Consider the following 21,332-nt stretch of genomic DNA (forward strand, 5'->3'; position numbering starts at 1 on the left):
AAAAATAGAAAAGTTGCAAAGCTTTACCTTCAAATCATTGATAATGTATTGAAATAAACCACCCAATGCACTGCATTCTTTTTCAGCCAAAGATTCCATTTTTAATTTACAATTCTTTAGCTGGCATTAATCTATAATTATCACTAAATAAAAGCTGCGCTTTTAAAAACAATGGCAGTTTTTTGACGATTTTAGGCAATATAATCAATTATGTCAGCACATTTATAGCATATTCATTATTTCGTATGTTCATAATAAATCTGAGATTTATAGAACTTCTCACTATAAATGAAAGGGCAGGAAAACAGTTTACTGTCAAGTATCCAAATATATACACCTTTATTTATTATTATGATCAATTTTTACTAAGTATTGCATGGATATACTCCATCATTTTACTACGAAATTTCGAACTAAAAATATCAGTGCAGTATATTATTCTGAAGTTTATCTTTTTACAATAGCATTTGTTTACTAAATAAACATAAACAAATTATGATTTGTATACCAATACAGTACGCTTGTCATTATACAAAACGAAACAATTTTCTGGAGCGATAAGAGCAGATTAACGAAAAACGAATCAGTCGTCTGGACGAACGAGAATCGATTATGAAAAATGCGTCTGAACGGCATAAACAATAAATGCAACTTTCGAATTATAGGATTTCCTGGTAAAGAAAACTGAAAAAATAAAATTATAGACATTAAATACAAAAATTAGAGCAATGAAAATTTTTTAATTGATATTTTTCATTTATTGATTCTTTGCAACAACTAAGCTATAAACAAATATAATGATTTTGCATAACGGTCAGTAATCATTCACCCAACACAAACAAACAAACGTGTGTGAAAGAGAAAAATTGTGTACTAAAGGCTTCGATTAATTAAAAAAGCCTGATGTTAAATATAAATTTGTGTCTTCATTCGTATTGATTGCACAAATGATTCATTTTTAACGATCTTTTGATCGTATTGTCGTATTCAACATTTGAATTAGGTGAACCAAGCCTCATATAAAACAATTTTAATAGTCACGTTTTCGGATCTTTACATTATGTCCCTTAAAAATGGTATATTTTTTAAAATATTTCATGAGCATCTTTATTAATTAAGTTTATTGTTATTTCTATAATCTTTCTTTTTTTAAATGATTAGCTAAACTAGAAAATCAGTATAAGAACATGAAAAAAAAAGCTTTTCAGCTTTCGTTTGCTGTACTACTTACTAAGCTACATAAAAAAGAGAAATTTAAGGATTTATAAAATATTAAAACAAGTGTTAAAAAGAAATTCTTTTAATAAGGTTAAACTGTCATTTGGCATACATAATTATTTTAAATATCTCTTTCTCATAGTCATATAATTGAAGTACATATTGGATTTATTAAATTTCTTTAATAAATTAAAGAAAACTGATCTGAAAAATTCACTGCTTTTTTTTTCATCTTTAATATCTTTTTTGCTTAGTCATTTTACAGTTATGTATAATTGTGTATAATGTATATGAGTAGTTGCTATTCTATTGTAAATTGACGGATATAAAAAATAAAAACAATAGTATAAGCTGAGCGGTGGTGGTTCAGGGGATAGAGTGTTCGCCTCCCAATGAGGTGAACCGGGTTCGAATTCTGGCAGTGGCTAATTGGTTCAAATTCCTCACCACCTAGCTAGCACTGACCTCAGTGGTAGAAGACAATCATCGGTTTGAGTTCCATTGCCCTCAGGCTAACCGTGATAGGTTTTCATTGTTTTCTCCCCTATATAACGCAAATGCGGGTGAATAATATTAAAAAGTCCTCCACAAAGGCAAATTTCTCCCAATACTCGATCCAGGAGTTCCCTTGTCTTCTGAATTAGGTTCAAAATTACAATGATACAAAGTTGAACATTGGTAGTCGTATACTGAAAATTCAGTTGACTGTTTGACAATGGTTATAAAATAAAATAATAGTATGTGAAATTTTTTTGATTAAGCCCTCAGTCTCTTTTATTTTAATCAAAAAAGAAAATTTCTATTTATTTGTTGTTTTCTATTATTTGTCATCTTAAAGATTATTTTCTTTTTTTCCCCTATAGGAAGCAAGCCAATGGAAGTTGGTAATGATGAAACACTGCCGAAGAATTGCTTTTCTAGACTACATGCATGTGATGACTATATTCTTCATTCATCTGTTAATGAGTAAGTTTCTTTTTTTTTTCATTTAAATAATTTCAATAAAAAATTAGATAATAAAATCCATAATCGAGCCACTTTTGCATCTCTAGGTCAGTTTCTGTGACTGCAGTAACTATATATCCATTTAAAAAAGAATACAAACATAATCTGTTTTAGTTAGTTTATCCTGTACACCAAAATAAAATTTTCCATTAAGTTTTGCCAAATCTTCCTCAATTTCTACACAAAAATGTGTGTTTTTCTAAAAATTATGTTTTACATTATATTAATTTTCATGACAAAAATAAGAAGCTGGTAAATGTAGTCAAGTTTACACTGTTGTTAAATAATTTATGCTATTATTTGAACTACATTTTCTGGTAAAATTAATTTTTGGTTCTTTTGATAATTCAATGTATATTTTTTTTTGGAATTTTTTTCTGTTTATATGCTTATAACTTTCTTATTCTAGATTGCAACAACCAAAACTCGCTATTTCTGTCTCATCAAATGAAATTTTACTTTTTGATGTCGAAAGCCAAACCAAAATAGGGTGTAATAAAAGTAAGTGTTTTAATTTTTTTCATTTCATTACCATCTCAATACAGGGTCTTTCCCTAATTTTTTAGCCAACACATCTAATTTCAGCAGAATAATAAATTATGTGAAAAGATTGATGATGATACTATGATTCTTTTATATACCATTTCTAATTAGTATCAATTATTTACAATTTGTTTGAACCAAATTATATGGATTTTATAATTAAGGTTATCACAAAGTTTTACTTTTACATGATTTACTTCATGTCCATAATATTAAAAAATGGACATGTTTGTCTTAAATAACTTTTCATAAAACACCCATATTTTTCTCAAATCTGCCACTTTTCTTTATTTAGATATTATATGCAGACATTTTAAACAATTAGCAATGATGAATATGAAATTATGATTATTTGTGTCTTTTGCAGAAACTTGAAAAGTGACAATTTTTCTAGTGTAAGACAGCAGCTATTAAGTTCTTAAACATTTATATAGTTTCTTTCACTTATAGTGAATTTATCATATATTAAATTCTGTGCATTTTATATTGGTCAGAAACCTATACTTTTATAACCAAATCGGATATTCCTCATTATATATGTGTATTGCAAGTAATGTTTACAAGACAATAGTGTTTAATGGTTTTTGTTTGTAATATAGAATGGAAGTTTTAATTTTTTGGATTCAAAATAAAAATTCTAACTAAAAAAAAATTTTAATCTATGTGACAATAAACTTTGATTTAAAAAAAAAGACTGTTAATGCGTTTTGCCTTTTAGCACATCAGAGCAAAATCACAGACCTCAAGTTTAGCAAGCAAGAACCAAATTTGCTTTTTTCTAGTTCAATGGATGGTACAATTTTGTAAGTACGCAAGAAATTTTTTTTTTACTTACTTCTTTAATAGGGCTAATTTTCTAATTAGTCACTGTGTGTTTTGTAAATTTTTCTATAATCTTATAACTGAAGAATTTTATAAAGTATCTTCAACATTATCATTATCTTTCGAGAAGGGTTATAAATACATAAGCTTTCTAAATCCATTATGACAACAAAAGTCTTTTCGATAGAAATAATAATTCATTTTTTGGCAAAGTCATTTAATCAATCCTCCATTATTATGTTTTACTACATTTTTACACAATGCAATTTTCTTCATTAAATTGTATTAAAACACTTTATACTTCAAATACAAGTTTTTATTTAAGCTTAAACCTATCATATTTGACTGATTTTAATTCATTTTCTAGGGTATGTGATCTCAGGAATGAAGTAAAACCTATTCAATCATACAGTGGTAAGATAAAGATATTTTATAACTTCATATAATATATTCAATTTTCTGAAAATATTCACCTGTTAAATCCCACCACTACTCAAACTCTTGTTATAAATAAATACCTGTGTTTTATTTAGTAGATGTAATTATTTGTAAGTGTCAGTTTTATTATAATGTCGAATTCCTACCTATTATATATTTATATATATATATCTGACTTCTCTTGTTAGTGTTTTTACTCTAATATTCTATGTAATGATTGATGCATTTAAAACATCTAGCTGTCTTTCGGGTAGAATAATTTTTCGTACTTTGGGATTATCCCGTCAATTATTTTTGCCAATCCCGATATTATCACCAAATGGTTATATTATTGCTTCTGTGCCAATAGCCACAAATTTTATCATATTTACTGTATAATCCTTGACTTTGCAAATTAGATTTTTCTTTAGAGTGTTGAAATATACTGTTTTTTTTTTAGTTTTTTTTTTTACTCCGCTGCAAAATGATTCAAATTTGAAATCTGCCTAGTACCGAAGACAGTGCAAGGGCATATTTTCAAGATTATGAAATCATTTCTTCTAAAAAAACGTGCGTGAATGGCCGCAATATGAAGTTACTTATCAAAACTGACAAGCACTGGTGGTGCAATGTAAAGGGGTGTGATAAACAAGTAGCTACTGTAATTATTTGAAAAAAGAATGGAAGTTTATATATTTTACATATTAACACTTACATTTATTTGTTATTATTTTATTATTATTAAATAAATTTAATGTGTTTAGAATGTTTATTTTGGAAATTGCTTTTCATTATAATGGCGCCAAAGGATTTGCGTATTTTTGCGAGCATTGACAGGTCAACAAGGTACTTAATTTTTAAATTATAGATATCTTTGAAATTTCTTTCTTGCTTTCATATTAAGGTTAAGTTTTTTACTATATTATTATCTTTTGCCTGAATTCATATTTCCTGAAATTGTTTGATTTCTTTTTACATGAATAAAGAATTATTTTTAAAAGAATTATTTTTTTGTAGACACATGTAAAGAGCAACATGTGCAAACCATTAATAGACCTGACATTAGCTTTTAAAAGTGATTATATTATTTCATTCTACTTGAAAGAGAAACGCAATTTTGAATTTTGAGAGATGTGCTTTTAACTACTCCATCGAAGGAAAATTCCTATTCTTATCTCATTAAATTTTATATCAATTAAAGAACACGTTTCATAATTTAAAACATTAAACAACTCAATTTCTTTGAAACAGTTTAAACAATAAGTTGCATAAGTTTTGTTATTATACTAACCTGTTATATTACATCAAAATTTCTGTTTATTATTTTAATAAAATTTTCTCTTTTCATTTGTCACTATAATATTTGTTTTTAACAGATTACTTACAATTATTTTCTAGATGATTCTGATGGGTCTTTAAAACCATTGACATGCTTTGATTATAATTCTGAAGAGCAGTATATTTGTGCAGGGACAGAAGTTATTCGTGAAGATTCCTTCCTGATATTTTGGTATGAATTTCAGGGATCCATTGGGTATCTTTGTTATTTGGAGGCATGTAGTTGTCTCCAAATGTTTTAACTTATGAGTTTATTCAGTTGCAATCTAGTAGGCTCTATGAACATATTTAACTTATTGAAAGCATCTTCTAATGTCTTGAAACACACAATTTTTTTTAACCAAATGAAAAGCATTCTTATTTAAATAAATAGAACCTTTTTTTATTTTTGCAATAATTTAGAATTTTAATTTCATGATTTTTATTGTATTTTTAAAAATTAATAAATGCTGAGAAAAATTATAAATTATAATTATTGCATTTTTTTAAACTCTTTGAAAGAATAAGTATTTTCTGTGTTAAAATTTAAAATATTTGCCTAATTATTAGCAGTACACATTGCCTTTAATATCATTTCCCCTTTAAATTTTGAAAACAAGATAGTACAGCAGCAAAGCATTGAGATTTATAGTCTTTTACTTTACTCTTAGGCTAATGAGATTCCAATATTTTTAAATTTTTTAAAATTATATCTTAAAGAAAAATTCCAAACTAGGGTTTGAATCTCCTGTCCAAGAAGAATTTTCTGTGAGTTGAAGAAATCATGTTGTTAATCCAAATAATAATAAACATATTAACTCTAAAGAAATTAATGAATGGGGGAGAATTGGAAAGTGTGAGAGTACATAATTACCCTTGAAATAGCACTGTGATTAGAGCTTTACAAATTGTGCAAAGAAAGAGAGGATCACTTAATTCACAATTACCTGCATAATTGTGGAATATCAGCATAAATTTTATTTCTTCACGTAATGTCTTCATTTACCAGATAAACTTGTCTTTACTTTTTTTTCTTTCCTTCCTTTCCAATTCTAAGAATCTTTTTTACTAACTTATCCTTGACTATCCTACATAACATGAATAAAAATCTTAGTGCGATATTTCAAAAATTGTAATGGAATCATGAATAAAAGCAAAGAATGGGTTTTTTTATTATATTTTGTGTATTTGCTTAAAGTATACTATATTTTGTTTTCTAAATGCTTATAGTTTTTCTTCTGTTTTTAACGATTTTTCTTAAGAGAAAATTCGTTTTTGATTAAGAGTGTCGGGATTTACGAACTGTTTAGGATTGTTATTTACTAATTATGTCAACAAATATGGTAAATATGTTTGCTTTTCAGGGATAAGAGAATGTCAAAATCTATTGGAGGATACTGGGATTCCCACTTTGATGAAATCACTCAAGTAATATAAATCACTTTTAAAACTTTTAATTCAAATATAAAAGTGGTTTTAACTAATTAATTATTTTTTCTTATAAAGCTCTTATTGTTTAGTAGTGGCAGATGGGTAAAAGAATAAAATAGTTAATAATAAAGTAATTAAAAATTTTAAGCTTATTTTAATTTGTTTGATATGTAATAGTATTGTTTACATATATTACTGTTGTACATAATATGTGTTAATAGTACGTAATGAATTGTTTTCATAATGTATTGGATATGGGGAAATCTGGTTAACATAAGATAATTATAATAGTCTCGCTAATTTCGCATTCATGAGGTTCGACTGTATTGTAATTTGCTTCTGTCTGTAAGTATAAAATTTAGTTGAAAGATATTTTGCGTAACTTGGGAAAGCTTGGACATGAGAAAATTGGAGCTGATAATATAAAACATTTGTTTGTTCTGTGATGAGGGAGAAATGCAGTTTAAAATTCAATTTTCTATTTTTATAGTCACTAGATAGTAAAAAAGTATATCTTTTGATGATACTCCCGCTATAGTTATTATTTAGTTAACCTATATGAGATTCCTGCTATTTGTTTTTAAAAAAGTTAAGTAACTACAGGGTTGGCCCTCTGCAGGAAGAACATGGAAAACCTGGAAAATACAGAAACTTAAAAATAACCTAGAATAATAGGAAATTTTGAGTTTTTCTTTAGAAATTTGGAAAATGCAGGGAATTTTATTTCTTATTTTCATTTTTTTTAAAAGTGCAATCTATGGGATATCTAAGGATATTTCAGCTATACTAAACTATTTTATTTACTATAGCATTATTTGTTTTAAGTATGTTCAACTGTTCTTTTTTTCTCTAAGTTTTTTCGGCAATTATGACTTGTCTAGTTATCCCGATACAGCTCATACACAGTGATTCTATTTTTCCCTTTAATATATTGTGTATAATATGTACAGGGAAGACATAGGGAATTTTTTTTCCTGGTTTGAGTGCAACTCTGAACTTACTTTCTTAAATTTTGTTACTTTTAGATTGTATTTTATTGAAAGACGAAATCAGTTACTAATTAATTATGCTATAAAAATAAAAATTGGGCAAATAATTCTTCATTGGAAATTTTTTAAACGGTTAGTTGTAGTATAATAATGTAGGAAACAATGTGAAAAACATCAACTAAAAAGTTAAACAGACAGTTTTTTTTTTTTTTTTTTTTTTTTTTTTTTTTTTTTTTTTTNTTTTTTTTTTCAAATAGAAGTATGTACTAGCATGCAAACACCCTGAGCACGAAAAAGAGCATAATTTCTTTTCAGTATTTTTCTCCAATTTATGTCTCGACAATGAGATACTTATCTAACTATCTGTCTCTAACTTTTTATGCTTTTGCGTTGTTTTCTACATTAATGTGTTCCAGTACAAAGATAACCAGGTTTTATCTGTTTTTTAACTAGTTTAATTTATATTGTAACGAATACTTAATTTGTTTGATCATTTATTTCTTAAATATTTATTGCTCTAATTTAATGACATATAACTTAAATTCTAAATTAATTTTCATAGGTACAGTTTCATCATTCGGTAGAATCTAAATTAGCATCAGCCTCTGTGGATGGATTGGTTAATTTTTTTGATTTAGATGAAATTACGGAAGAAGATGCCATGAACAATACCCTTAATGTTGAATCTTCTGTAGTAAGTTATTCAAGTTTTTATGATAGTTCTAATATGCATGATTTTAGTTGATGTTTAACAGTTGTAATCAAATGCAACAAAGTGGCCACTCAGAGATTTTGTCTGTTTTCACAATAACTTTCCACTGAGCAAAGTTATTACTATATATATCTATAGATTGATACGACTAATTAAGCTTAGTAAGTGGCAGTGTTCTAAGAGAAACCCCATAATAAAGGTGATCCACAAGTAATTTTAAAAAAGGAAGAAATCTTTTCTGTATATCTGTTGGAATTGTTAAGTGCGTAGTGGAAAACGCAAAGCAAGCATAATAAAACACTCATCTTTAAACTTACAAAGAACTTTTACTAAGCAAGAAAAAAAAGTAGACTTAACTTAAACATCATATAACTTAAGACATAGTAACCAAGACATAGCAACAAACATAATCCAAGAGAGTATTTTACTCTCCACGACATAAAACAGCCATTGTCATTCCATACATTAATATCTATATTGATATATCTAATTTGAATCTGCCTTATACAAGCATATATTTAACATCCAATCAAAAAATATTTGCATAATGAGGGTGAAAGAAAATGTAATACTACACTTACATTTAATGTTTAAATTTATTTTTAAATGTTCGCGATAAACTAAACAAATAAAAAAATCCAGAAAAGAAAAAAAAGCACCTTTTTTTTCAGAGTTTAAAAACTTAAACTTCCCCTTCTGAATCAATTTAATCTTTTTCCCCCTTTATGTGGTTTTTCAAACTTAAGAATTTTGACTCCCCTTTCTCTTTGCTCAAACCTTATTCATTGAAATTCTTAGTCTGACAATATCTATTGTTCGTGCCGTCAATTAGGGCACCGCTCACACTGCCAGTTGGAGAAGTGGGGGCAGTGAGTTCGATTCTGGCAGATAACAAAACAACTGGCATGTTTACATAGCAACGTGCATGTTAAATGAATCATAGTCATAGTTGAAAGTCCTCTCATTGGTTGTAGAGAGGGGTTCCAGCTCCAACACCCTCTACATTGCCCAATTAGGTTCAAAATTACAAGTAATTACTCAACGATACAGTTATAGCTGTAAAATAATTTTCATAAATTTGGATGAATACACAAACTTTATAAATACCTGGGTGTTTATAATTTTTTTTTTTTTTTTTTTTTTTTTTTTTTTTTTTTTTTTTTTTTTTTTTNTTTTTTTTTTGAAAATTGAATGTCTATGCTTTTTTTTTCTTTTTCTTTTTTTACGTTTTCTTTTCATTGTCTACAATTAATTATTTATTTACTAAGAAGAAAAATGTATTCAATTGAACTTGTAAATTATTTAAATCACAGTTTTTCAATTTTCTTTACTTGAGAGTGTTTGTGGTTTAATTTTCTTTAAATTCACCTTTCTTTTAATAATTCACAATATTTGTGATTTTAAAATTAACTTCTGTATTCGGAAAGTTTTACCAGAATATATTTTTAAAATGCAAAATTTTATTCGAGTTTTAAATAATTCCTTTTAGAAACTTTATCATACAAAACTTTTCCTCAATGTGAATAATATGTAATTCCTCATATTTAGTTGTGATATCTTCCTGAATAATAGTGCCCAATGTGTTAGCAATTTAAATTGAATATAAATATTTTGATTTGTGTCTTTTAAAATATAAAATAGAGCTTAATATTCAAATTATTTTTGAAAGAATTACAAAATAAACTAATGTTTCAATATTTTTGCATGTAAAATTTAAATGGGATTGAGGAGCTTAAATCTACAAGAGAGAATAAAAAAACTTTTTTTTCTATTATTTTAAATTGCATGTTTAACTTATTAAATAACTTAATCAAGGATTTACATATTTATTATCTTAGGCATCATAACTTATGTAAATAATAGTAATATTTAAATAAAATTTTTGTTACTTAAATACATATCATTTGTAGTTTTTTAATTAAAAAAAAGATATGTTTTTTGTAAATTAAATGCTACAAACCAAAGTCTGATTAGGACTAAATAGTAAATGAAAATGTATATAACAAAACATGCAAATAAATTATCTGAACAAAATTTTATTTGCATCAAACATCTTTTATTCCTAACTATTATGACTATAAAATAATGCCTGATAGATTTTACATAATAAAATATTAAAAAAAAATTTTTGCATCAAATATCTTTTATTCCTAACTATTATAACTATAAAAAGATACTTAACTTATCTGCTTTAATTTTTTACATAACCAATCATTAGATTAATAAAATTTTATTTATTAAACTTTAATACATAAACAGTTAAGGCAAATATTTGCAGTTTCTTGTTTAACTTTTGTAATAACAATATCTCTATAAACTTAAGAGATGTTTCATATTGCCCATTACAAGGGATTTTTAATTAAAATTTAATGCTGTAAATTGAATTAAAAGCTTGGAACAATTAAGGTTAAATTGATCACATTAACATTTTAATTATGACAAGAATATGATTATATATATAAAAAAAAAACATAACATAAAGCAATATTTTTAGTTGCCCTGTATTTCTGTAAAAAAAAAATCCTATATATTTTTTTTTAATTGTTAATTATATTCCTGTACATGTTTTATTGGTTTTTAAATAATAAAAACTTGTATAGCTTTTTAAAAAATGTTAGATATTTTTATTTGTTTCTGTTGTTGTTTGTGTCCAGTAGCAGTTGGAAGGGGTTTGCGCATGATTTTGAAAATTTAACTAAAGCAGATTATCTCACTTGATCAAGCTTGAATTTATTTTGTTGTTTTTTAAAATTGATTTTGTGTAAAATAAACATGTTTTTTATTTATTTATAATCCAAGTTGACAACTTCTGTTCATTTACACAATTTATACCTTTAATTACCTTTCGATATTACCTTTAATTAAGTGCATATTTAACTGGCATGATTTTAAATATAGCACATTAAGAGTTATTTTTTCAAGTATTATCAAAAGCAATATTGAAAAAATTAAGTAAATGACTCTTTGTCAACATTATATTAATAATTGATTAGGCGAAAGAGTTTTTTCACTGCAGCATCTGCATCTTTATGTAATCACTGCTAATATTGAAATTTTAAATTGTAATTAATTCTAATTTATGTTTAATTACCTTCTAGTTTTTAGTAGGTCCAAATAGCAAATTTCTGTGGCTACTTTTTTTGACTATGTCCTTACAAATAAAACGATCTAACATCATGAGACTTCTTATTTTCAAACTCATGTTGTAAACAATCCCATGTTACTTAAACAGCAGATTATTATAAGAATAAATAGTAATGCTGCATCTTTAATTCACCCTAAAATCAACACTTTGTTTCACTTACCTGAAACCAGATATATTAAGAAAAAAGGGGGAAGGGTGTAAAAAATAGTAGTCCCTCATTTTAAAAAGACAGATAACCCTTACAGCATCCTTGGAAATAATTTTGCTTGGTTCCAGCAAAATCGCAAAATTCCATTTAGCAAAAATCTTTACACTAAGCAATCTATTTATTTTTTTACATGACGTTATTATTTACTATTATTACTATTTGATATTACTGTGTAACTAAGGTACTTGGCCTTTGTGATGTTTGATATTTTTTTATTTTCAATTATATTTTATTATATTTAATAAATTCAATGCATAACTTTGTAATACAAAAATTCTATCAACTTTATAAATTATTTAAATATTAACAATTAATGATGTAGCTAAAAAAATATTTATTGCATAAAATTCTAAATACATGCAAATACTGCTTGTTAATTATTTGTAAGAATCTATTTTAAAATATTATTGCAAGCAAATGCATCACCTTCCCCTCCAGTTAATTATTTAAATGATACTCTAACTATAAGTTGCATTTTTCTGTCTAACTTTTTTTAGGTCATTCTCTAATTAATTGCATCAACTAGAAATATTGAAATGAAAATTGTTTTTTTTTTTTTTTTTTTTTTTTTTTTAAATAAAGCCCTGAACAAAATGAATGTTTACATTCATATAACAATATACCCAATTGTGATTTACTTAATTTAAAATAGTTATGCCTTAAATAAATTTCCTTGATTCGTAATTTTTAAGAGTTTAAGTCACAATGATTATAATATTGCCATTGGAGTTGTAAATTGCTTTGTTTGGTAAAAAGATAAAATCTAGTTGTGTGAAGTAGGATTGTTTCAAAATTTATATTAGTTATAGTATGATTGCGCCAATTTTGAGATAATTTCGTTTTTACAGTGTTTTGTTTTTATTGTTTTGCTCTGGATAACATTTGTAAGTGACTATTATTCATTTTTAAAACAGAACAAGTTTTCTTGGGGAGTCACTAATGCATTGTCTTGTATAACCAGTACAGAAGAATTTCAATATTGGTCAACTAATGAAGTTTGTTTCACTGTTTCTTTCTTATTTTCTTTGTTAATTTATGATTACTATTTAAGAATATTATTTTATATGAGATAAGATTATATTTTTTAGCAAATTCAAAATTATATTAAATATTTTTTCAATTAGAATTTTTACAATATTGATTTTTCATGTGTGTAATTTTGAATAACATCTAAGCATTTAATCAATCTATAAGGCAATTTCTTCAAAGCAAATAAAAGCCTAAGGACGATATTTCATTAATTTCTTTTTAAATATTAGGAAAAAATGCTGATGTAAAATATCTTCAACAGCAGAGGGATCATGGGTTAGAGTCCATTTGCCATGAGACTAACCGTGGGAGGTTTTCAGGGTTTTCCTCTCCATGTAGTGCAAATGAGAGTTAGTTCTGTTAAAAAATTCCTTCACAAGGCACATTTCTCCTAGTACTTGATCCAGGAGGTCCCTTGTCTTCTGCATTGGGTTCAAAATTACATGGCTACAGAGTTGAACATTGGTAGTTGTAAACCCAAATTTGGGTCAACCGTTCAACTACGGTTATAAAATAAAATTAAATGTATCCATTATTTTCAAGCTGTACACTTCTGTCTTCCTCTGTGCCTAGATTCATAAAACTATTTTAAAAAATTTCGGCCTCATGTTTTACTGACAGCAAGAATTTTAATTAATTTATCAGTTTTACTTTCCATGTACTGAATTAATTTTATCGTACTTCATGCAGCGAGAGCGAGCTGTAAATTAAATTTTATAAGTTTATCATGAAGTAGAGTAGAAATTTGACACAAAATGTTACTATCGCTCAGAGAGACATGCAAATTTGTCTTTTCTAAACCCATTTTGAAGTCATATCACAAAGCGATCTGAAAAGCGCTTTGTAAGCTGTTCCGAGGGTTGGTGAGCTATCGTGAACAGGAGATGTATCTCCTTAGTAGAAATAAATGAAATAATTTTGACAAATGCGTATGCAAATGAAATAAAGATTACCCACTGAGGAAAAGGAGAGGGCTATATCCAAGTAATACACTCAAATCTTTTATATCTTAATCTTTCGACAGCATTGGTCTTTTTTTTTCGAGGGGGGGGAGTAGAACATTTTATGCGTTTAATATTTGCTTAATAAAAATCTTCTTAAACGCTTTCAAAGACCTCAAAAAATTAGAAAAAGTCTTGAAAGTCAAGTATGCTGATATAAATAATAATTTAGGAATCAGTGCCTTTCAAAGTTGTTTTGAGGTCAAAATGACTGCTCTGGTAGTTCTATATAGTGTTAATTAAGATTTAAAATATACTAACTTATTACTAAAGTATATTAACTATTTTAAAATTTTTTAATGTTTGTCTATTTCAGGTTAAACCGGCTGTATCTATAAACAAAAAGCAAATGTCTGAAGATTTTATGGTATTAAATTTTTATTACAATTATAAAGATTGTCAATGATTAGAAAATTTTTATTTAAGGGAAATCAATGTTTTATTCTATGTAAAAACGGGTGTAGTTTTTCTGAGAAACAACTAAAAATAGCATCACTTCATATAATTGTAAGAAGGTTAAACCTCTTCTTGAATGCAATTTTTTCTGTAATATGTTATTCAAAAACTCGACAATATATGTCTTTAATAGTTACCAACATTTATGTAAAAGTGAAAAGGTTAAACTTTTTAATGTTATTTCATATGTAATATGTTGTTAAAAAATTTGATCATATTTAAATCTAATATTTGAAAAATTAAACCTCATTTTCAAAAATTTTCTGGTCATATTGTACTTAACTAAAACAAAAAAAAAAATTATGGATTTACATTTTTGATTGCATATCGATGTGCACGGCCTATGATTAGTTTGTCGTCGTCTTGGAATTATTTTGTGTGGCAATAATGACTATATGTTTGAACTTAGTCAACAGAAAATGTATTACAATCATAACTAAATTTGAACTTGAAAAACTTTTTGTCAATTGAGTCCATGAAATTTATTCATTATTTTTTTTAATTTACGAAATAGTAATATTAATTGTGGTTTCTACACATATTATATACTAACAATGCCAACCAGTGTAAATATATAATATTAAATTAAATAATTTAAAATATTTTCAAAGCATTTTACTTGAAAGTATATTTTATTCCAACATGAAGAAAAGTCTTATTCGAAAATGTTTTCGTGTTTTTAATTGCAAACAAACATTACTTATAATTTGCATTTAAATGTTTTATTGCTCAAAATAGTATTTTTGGACAGTTCTTTGAATATCGTCCAAAAACTGTTTTAATTCATTACCATTTCTTATTTACATGACTTCTAATGAATTAAATTGATTTGAATGAACTGTCAATTTTCATTTTGAGGAGAAACTGTTTAATTACCTAAATATTGCTTAATTATTTTTCTCTTTTGCTTTTAAAGGAAAACAAAGTAAAAAAGAATAAAAATATATAAACTAAAAAAAAAAAATTATACATTTTGTATAAAAAATAGATGAGTTAATTTTGAGCTTTTTTAAATTTGAATTTAATTTCTTTTGCTCATTGATTCTAAACTGAGACAGCATTTTTTCCCCCAAATCTTTTTCTTACTATGTTCTGTCATAATCACACTACTGTTATAAATACTTGATAAAAGTTCTCTTGAATTACATTAAAAAAACTTATCCCTCTTCTTTTATTTGCAGTGTGATGTGGATTACTTAATAGACACATTTGATGTAAATAACTCAATTTATCTGGTGTCTGGAACAAATGAGTAAGAACAGCTATGTTATTTAATGACCTAAAGTTTTATTTATTTTCTTTATTAACTTCATTAAAGTTTTTTTTTTATTATTCACTCAATCTGATTTCTTCAAATTAATAAAAGTACATTTGTACAAAAGTTTTTATTTATTTTTTTAATTATTTTGTCAAAGTTTTTATTCATTTTTAATAACTTTATCTATCTGGCTTTTGGAACAAAGAACTAACAGTTGTGTTATTTAATTATTCAAGTTTTTATTTATTCAGCATTATGGCTTATGAGATTAATGAGTATGAATAGTTACATAAGTCCTAAAGTTTCTATTTTTTTAATTACTTCAGTTGTGTTTAATTGGCACATTTATAACATGTAACCTCCTCTATCTCTCTTTGGAATTCTAGCTATAATCTTATGATTCTAAATTACAATAATTGTGTTCCGATAAATTTAATGAAATAAAGAATTTTCCAAAATATTAATTCTTTTATTAATAAGGAAATTGTGTTCGTATATACTGTTTGTAGGTTAACAATAAGAGTCCTTAAGTGTCTTTCCAGATGTGTCTTTAGAAGCAAGGGTCGAAATAAATATGATATCAACAGTTAACTCGTAGCTTATTAAGTCCTTCTATTCTCCTAGTTTGAAGAGTATCACAGCCCAAAAAGTTTAAAGCATATTTAATTTTGTGTATTGAAAATTTATTTCTAAAATTTAAAAGGGTTGGAGTTGTTTATATATATTTTTTTAAAAAATAAATCTATTTTTAAGCTTGTTAGTTTGTACACAGGTTGTCAGGCTACCAAGCAGGGAAGCCATCCCCTCCACAGACCCATAAGCAGAATATTTCGAAATGTTCTGCAAGCATTTCACTGAGAAAAAAATCAACTTTACGTTAAAATACTATATTTTCATTTATTGAAATACAGGATCATACACAGATATACTACATTATTTTTTAAACCAAAACAAAAACATTCTTGATTTGTTACTTTTTCAATCACTTCTGAAGTACAAAATTTTGTTGATGATGATGAATTATTAATAAAATACCTATGATATAAAGGTCCGAACATTAAAATAAGTGGTCAAAGCTAAAGAGTATTTTATTCAAGATATAAATTGTTCTGCAGGACTTTGTTTGTTCTGTGACGTACGTCGCAGTTTTAGGCACTTTCTGCTTCTGGGTCCACAGAGGTGTAAAATTGTGAATGCATGGTTTCAGATCATCCTCAGGCATGTTTCCCAGATTGTCACCTCAAGTACGACGTAAAAATTAAATATGTCTACTAATGTTTGTTAGGGGTCCGTCCAGGTCAAATTTACTACCATTTAGGGGTACCTTCACACATTCAACTTTATGGAAAATGATAGTTTCACAAAATACTTTTTCTTTAAAAAAAATTTTGTATCCTGTAAGAAATGATAAATCCATATTTTTGTGTTAATTTTTAATATAATTTTTAATTTTCACAAATTATATCTGAATTTTCACAAAATAAGTACCTGTCAGAAAAATCTAGACAGACCCCTGTTTGTGTAAAAGGGCTGTCTAATTATTACACCAGTACCTAAAGGGGAAGGAATTTGTGATTTGCTTATTTTTGTTGGCAAAAAGCAAGGGGTGCTATGAGCAATGCTTATGTAAGGCATTAAAATCTTTTAACTCTCAAAATTTTCAAAAAAAAAAAGAAAAAACAAAGATAAAAATGTAGCAAAAAATGATAACACATTGATAAATGCTAAATTTAAGTTAGTCAAAAAAATTTCTTCAAAAAATATCAGAGGTCAACAGTTTTGAACACAAAAGAAAAAAAACAAATCTTAAAAATGAAATTAATTAAAAATATAAATTTTATTTTATGCTAAGTTACACCTTATATTTGAACAATTTAAATAAAAAAGTGAGAATTTAAATAAAATAAATCTATTAATAATAAATGAATTTTTGTACTTTAATTTAAATTCTCACTTTTTTATTTGAATTGTTTACTTAAGTGGACGCCATACTGCAGGAGAAACTTTTCGTCGCAAATTCTCTTATTCCTCCATTATTAATTTAAAATATAAAAGAAAGAAAACATTAGTTCAGGCAAACCTAGAGTAGGCCGTAAAATTTCAGTTGCTTGAAGGAAGAAAAAAAATCAACATGAAAACAAATTATTGGAAAAGAACTTATCCATTGCGTAATCCTAAGTTAATGTCTTATATTTTATTTTTATATTTCAAAAATTTCTTTTCAGTAATTGAAATTTCATTGCTTACTCTGCACTCACTTTTCCTATACTTTAAATTAGCCATGGAGGCAAAAGAGAAATTACAACAAAAAATTTCTCACGTGGTATGGTGTCCTCTTAAGACAATTTTAATTTTAGTTGCTTAAAACGCTTTTCCGTTTGAACATATTTTACTTAAATTGTGGTCTTCATTTTTGTTTAATTGAAATTTTATAATTACATTAATCTTATATTTGAATTAATTCTAAAATTAGAATACTACAGCAAAACTCAAAAGCAAAAACCTATCGGAATGTTTTGACTTCCATGCGTAAGAATGGGGGCTTGTGATTCTCTTATTTTTGCTGATATGAGGAAAATGGGAGCCTGAAATTGCCTAAAATATGCTTACATAATATTGGAACAGCCCTAAAAAATGCAAGTTTAGCCCAATATAATTTTCTTAAGGAATAAATATTTATTATTGAATAATTATATTTGTTGGGCTGTTTATTTATTGTAGGAATGTGCAATTCTGTTAAGTTTTTGTATTGGGATACCTGGTCCAATGAAATTTGCATTTGACCGTTTAACTATTTTAACAAATGTATTTTTCTGTTTATCTGTTTAATAGCTTTTAATATAAGGTTTTTTTTCTCTTCATAATTTTTCTAAAATATTGATAAATATGTTTTATACATTTTCAGGGGATCTGCACAATTATATTCTTGCAATAAAAATGGGTTGAAAATTATGTGCGAGTTAAGAGATGGTCATAAAGATATTATCCGAACAGTTTGTCATAGCAAAAAGGTAATTTCATTTAAGCATTTGTTAATTTTGGAAGTATATGCTTACAATCTAAAACCTAATCTAGTGTTCTTTCCCCCTCTTCTCGTGTTTCTTTCCATATTCTTCATTATTTTATTTTTATGTCAGCACCATTTAATTGTGTTATCACGAGTTTGTATTATCATAACATTATTTAAGTTGAATATGGTATTTCTTAACTGTCAGTTATTCTTGTGTCATTAAGCCAACAAACTATCCAAGGCATTATTAAAATCAGATAACAATTCTGTTATTCTCTGTTTGACTTTTATATATATATAACCCGCCATCCCAAGGTGTCTTCATTGTTTTTAAACCTTTTGTGTCAGATTTAGTTTATATCAGTTTTCAATCATCTCATTTACAGTAAGTTGTATTATTTATGTTTTGTGCAGTGTAACCATTTCAAACTATTGTATACTTTGTCTACTCCCCCCGCCACTGAGTCTGAGGCCGTCTGCTGCTATGGAAACAAGAATGAAGCATTTCAGGGAGAGTAGCTTCTCTTCACCCTAAGGCTGACGCAGTAAACCAAAGAAAAAGATTACCTTTCTCTCACTGACCAAAACCTGTCCTAATCAATGACCCCACACTCTTACTTGAAATAGTTTTACCTTGTTTCCATAGTCATCACCACGGATCCAGACAAATGGCTAGATTTCTTATTTTAGACAAACTATGCTATTAAGTGCTAAATTTCACTTATTCTCTATTTTTTTTTAAAAAAAAAAGGATGTAAAGTGGATGGTACATACAAATCATAGAGATTAGTACATAATTATCACTAGACAGGGTTTGAATTAAAATCTGGAAAACCTAAAAATGTCAATAAATCAGATTTTAGCAAAAAATAAATAATTAGTAATGAGTAAATAAATATTAATAAATAAATAAATCCAATTTTTTCTTTAATCTGAGAAATTAATAACCAGAAAAAAGACTGATCTTAGAAATAGTCATAGCAATAAGCAGTGAGTAAGACTCATATACTCAATATGTTGGAACCTGTAACAATCATTTTATGTGAAATTAAAATATATATTCATACAGAAAAATTTTTGAATGATTTTTTTACCTTAACTATTGTGCTATTGTAGTTTAGAATTTAAGAAAAAATGAAGATTAATTTTGAAAGATTATTTTTTTCCAATATAATCTAGAAAAATGGAAATATACACATATTCTTGAATTTTCGAATTGCTAAAAAAAAATAAGGAATTTTTTGAACATTTTGAATATTATGGGTTTTAACTGGTTTGTCTTTTCATATTTTAATTCATCTATGTAAGTTGCCATAAAGTTGAACTTATAATGAATGCTCTCTAAGACTAATATGGGTTATTAAAATATTTTTTACATCTTTTTTAGGATAGTTTTCTAGTTACTGGAGGTGAGGATGGAATCCTTTGTATATGGAAGAGTCCAATAAAGTGAAAATAATTTTTTATTTCATTTATACAATTGTAACAGATATATCGTAATAAAATTGTTTTTTTCTTTTAAATAAAATTGGTGTTTGTGAATAACCTATTTCAATCCAGAATATATGGGCAGATCTCTAAAACCTTTAACTTTAGATAATAATAAAAAAATAATAGGCACACTATTTTTACACCTCCAGAATTGTTTGAAAATGTATAAAATATCAGAAAATAATTGTGAACATCGAAAATTTTGATGCCCTTATAAGTATAAACAAAAAATCAAATTTTTTGAACTAATTTTTCTAGGTTTATAATCACAAACTGTCATTCTGTGAGGTTACAGTTACGATGTCAAGACCATAATCTAAAAAGATCTAAACCGCAGATCTAAAAAGTAAATGTTAAAAAGTAAAGTCATTGCCTAATTTATTTTCTGTGTTGTGTGCATCGCATTGCGTTGCATCTGAGTAAAGTTTTCGATTTATTCTCTAGGTTGTCCAGACCATAACCCTGTCAACCTCAGGATTAATTGATTGAATTTAACATATCAGAGCTTAGTTTTTTCCCTATGTTTTACTAATTGAAGATAGTTTTTGACTGAAAATAATTAAAGTAAGCCTTTTTATACATTTTATAACAATTTAACTTAATATTAAAATTTTTCAATTCATTTATGATGCTAATAATTTTTCATAAAAAATAAAGGGTAAATATGGATGAAATTATTAAAAATAAAAATTGCTCAATAAAAGAAAATTAGGTTCAATAAGTTTATATGTTTATTAAATAAATGATACTTTTATTGTTTTTAGGATTTTTAATGAAATGTATATAAACCTAGAAAAATTAGTTCAAAAATTTTAATTTTTTGTTTATATATTTTGTTTATAAGGGCATCAAAATTTTCGATGTTCACGATTATGTTCTGATATTTTATACATTTTCAAACAATTCTGGAGGTGAAAAAATAGTGTGCCTATTATTATTTTTTTATTATCAAAAGTTAAAGGTTTTAGAGATCTGCCCATATGCTCATAGCTGCCAACTCTATCAGATTTTCCAGTAGACTACAGGATTTTTAAAGTTTCTTCTGGTCTACTGATTTAATTAAAGTTCTTCTGGTTTTTGTACATTTTAGAAAATTCCCTAAAATTGAGTAAGTTTCCTAAAAAAACTCCCTATTGAAATCGAATTTTTGTACAGATTATTGCTTGCTTGAGTATTTAAATAAATATTGCTAATACATAATGAAGCGATCCTCTTTTATAGAAATCCGTTCAAAACTTTTTCTTGTTATAAAATGCTCAGTTTGTTAAACTATTATAATG

General features: G+C 26.3%; 2 protein-coding genes across 3 annotated transcripts in view; one reads left to right on the plus strand and one right to left on the minus strand.

Annotated features, from left to right (window-relative positions):
- The window catches only part of LOC107446784 (protein MTSS 2), a 30,195-nt gene extending 29,602 nt beyond the window's left edge, over nucleotides 1-593 (minus strand). The window contains exon 1 of the mRNA XM_016061544.3: nucleotides 28-593. Within this exon, the coding sequence (XP_015917030.2) occupies nucleotides 28-99 (72 nt within the window). The 5' untranslated portion in view covers nucleotides 100-593. The remainder of the gene's footprint in view (nucleotides 1-27) is intronic.
- Nucleotides 563-20,089, plus strand: LOC107446786 (WD repeat-containing protein 89). 2 transcript variants are annotated; one of them, XM_071178342.1, is made up of 13 exons: nucleotides 563-674; nucleotides 2,082-2,184; nucleotides 2,633-2,724; nucleotides 3,485-3,569; nucleotides 3,956-4,002; nucleotides 5,404-5,515; nucleotides 6,687-6,750; nucleotides 8,305-8,436; nucleotides 12,722-12,802; nucleotides 14,154-14,204; nucleotides 15,475-15,545; nucleotides 18,457-18,562; nucleotides 19,949-20,089. In XM_071178342.1, the coding sequence occupies exons 1-13, from the start codon at nucleotides 620-622 to the stop codon at nucleotides 20,012-20,014; spliced, it is 1,065 nt and encodes a 354-aa protein (XP_071034443.1). In that variant the 5' UTR covers nucleotides 563-619; the 3' UTR covers nucleotides 20,015-20,089. The 2 variants fall into 2 exon arrangements, with proteins under 2 accessions (XP_071034443.1, XP_015917032.1); XM_016061546.3 differs by lacking the exon at nucleotides 563-674 and adding an exon at nucleotides 806-1,076.
- The last annotated feature ends 1,243 nt before the right edge of the window (nucleotides 20,090-21,332 follow it).

The sequence above is a fragment of the Parasteatoda tepidariorum genome, chromosome 3 (genome assembly GCF_043381705.1).
Source record: "Parasteatoda tepidariorum isolate YZ-2023 chromosome 3, CAS_Ptep_4.0, whole genome shotgun sequence".
Taxonomy (NCBI): domain Eukaryota; kingdom Metazoa; phylum Arthropoda; class Arachnida; order Araneae; family Theridiidae; genus Parasteatoda; species Parasteatoda tepidariorum.

What these genes read in the sequence shown, in the direction of transcription:
- LOC107446786 (XM_071178342.1), top strand. Translation starts at nt 620, where the DNA reads ATGCGTCTGAACGGCATAAACAATAAATGCAACTTTCGAATTATAGGA. An exon ending in ACTTTGATGAAATCACTCAA is followed by an intron (nt 6,751 to 8,304) that starts GTAATATAAATC and finishes TAATTTTCATAG; the next exon opens with GTACAGTTTCATCATTCGGT. An exon ending in AAATGTCTGAAGATTTTATG is followed by an intron (nt 14,205 to 15,474) that starts GTATTAAATTTT and finishes TTTTATTTGCAG; the next exon opens with TGTGATGTGGATTACTTAAT.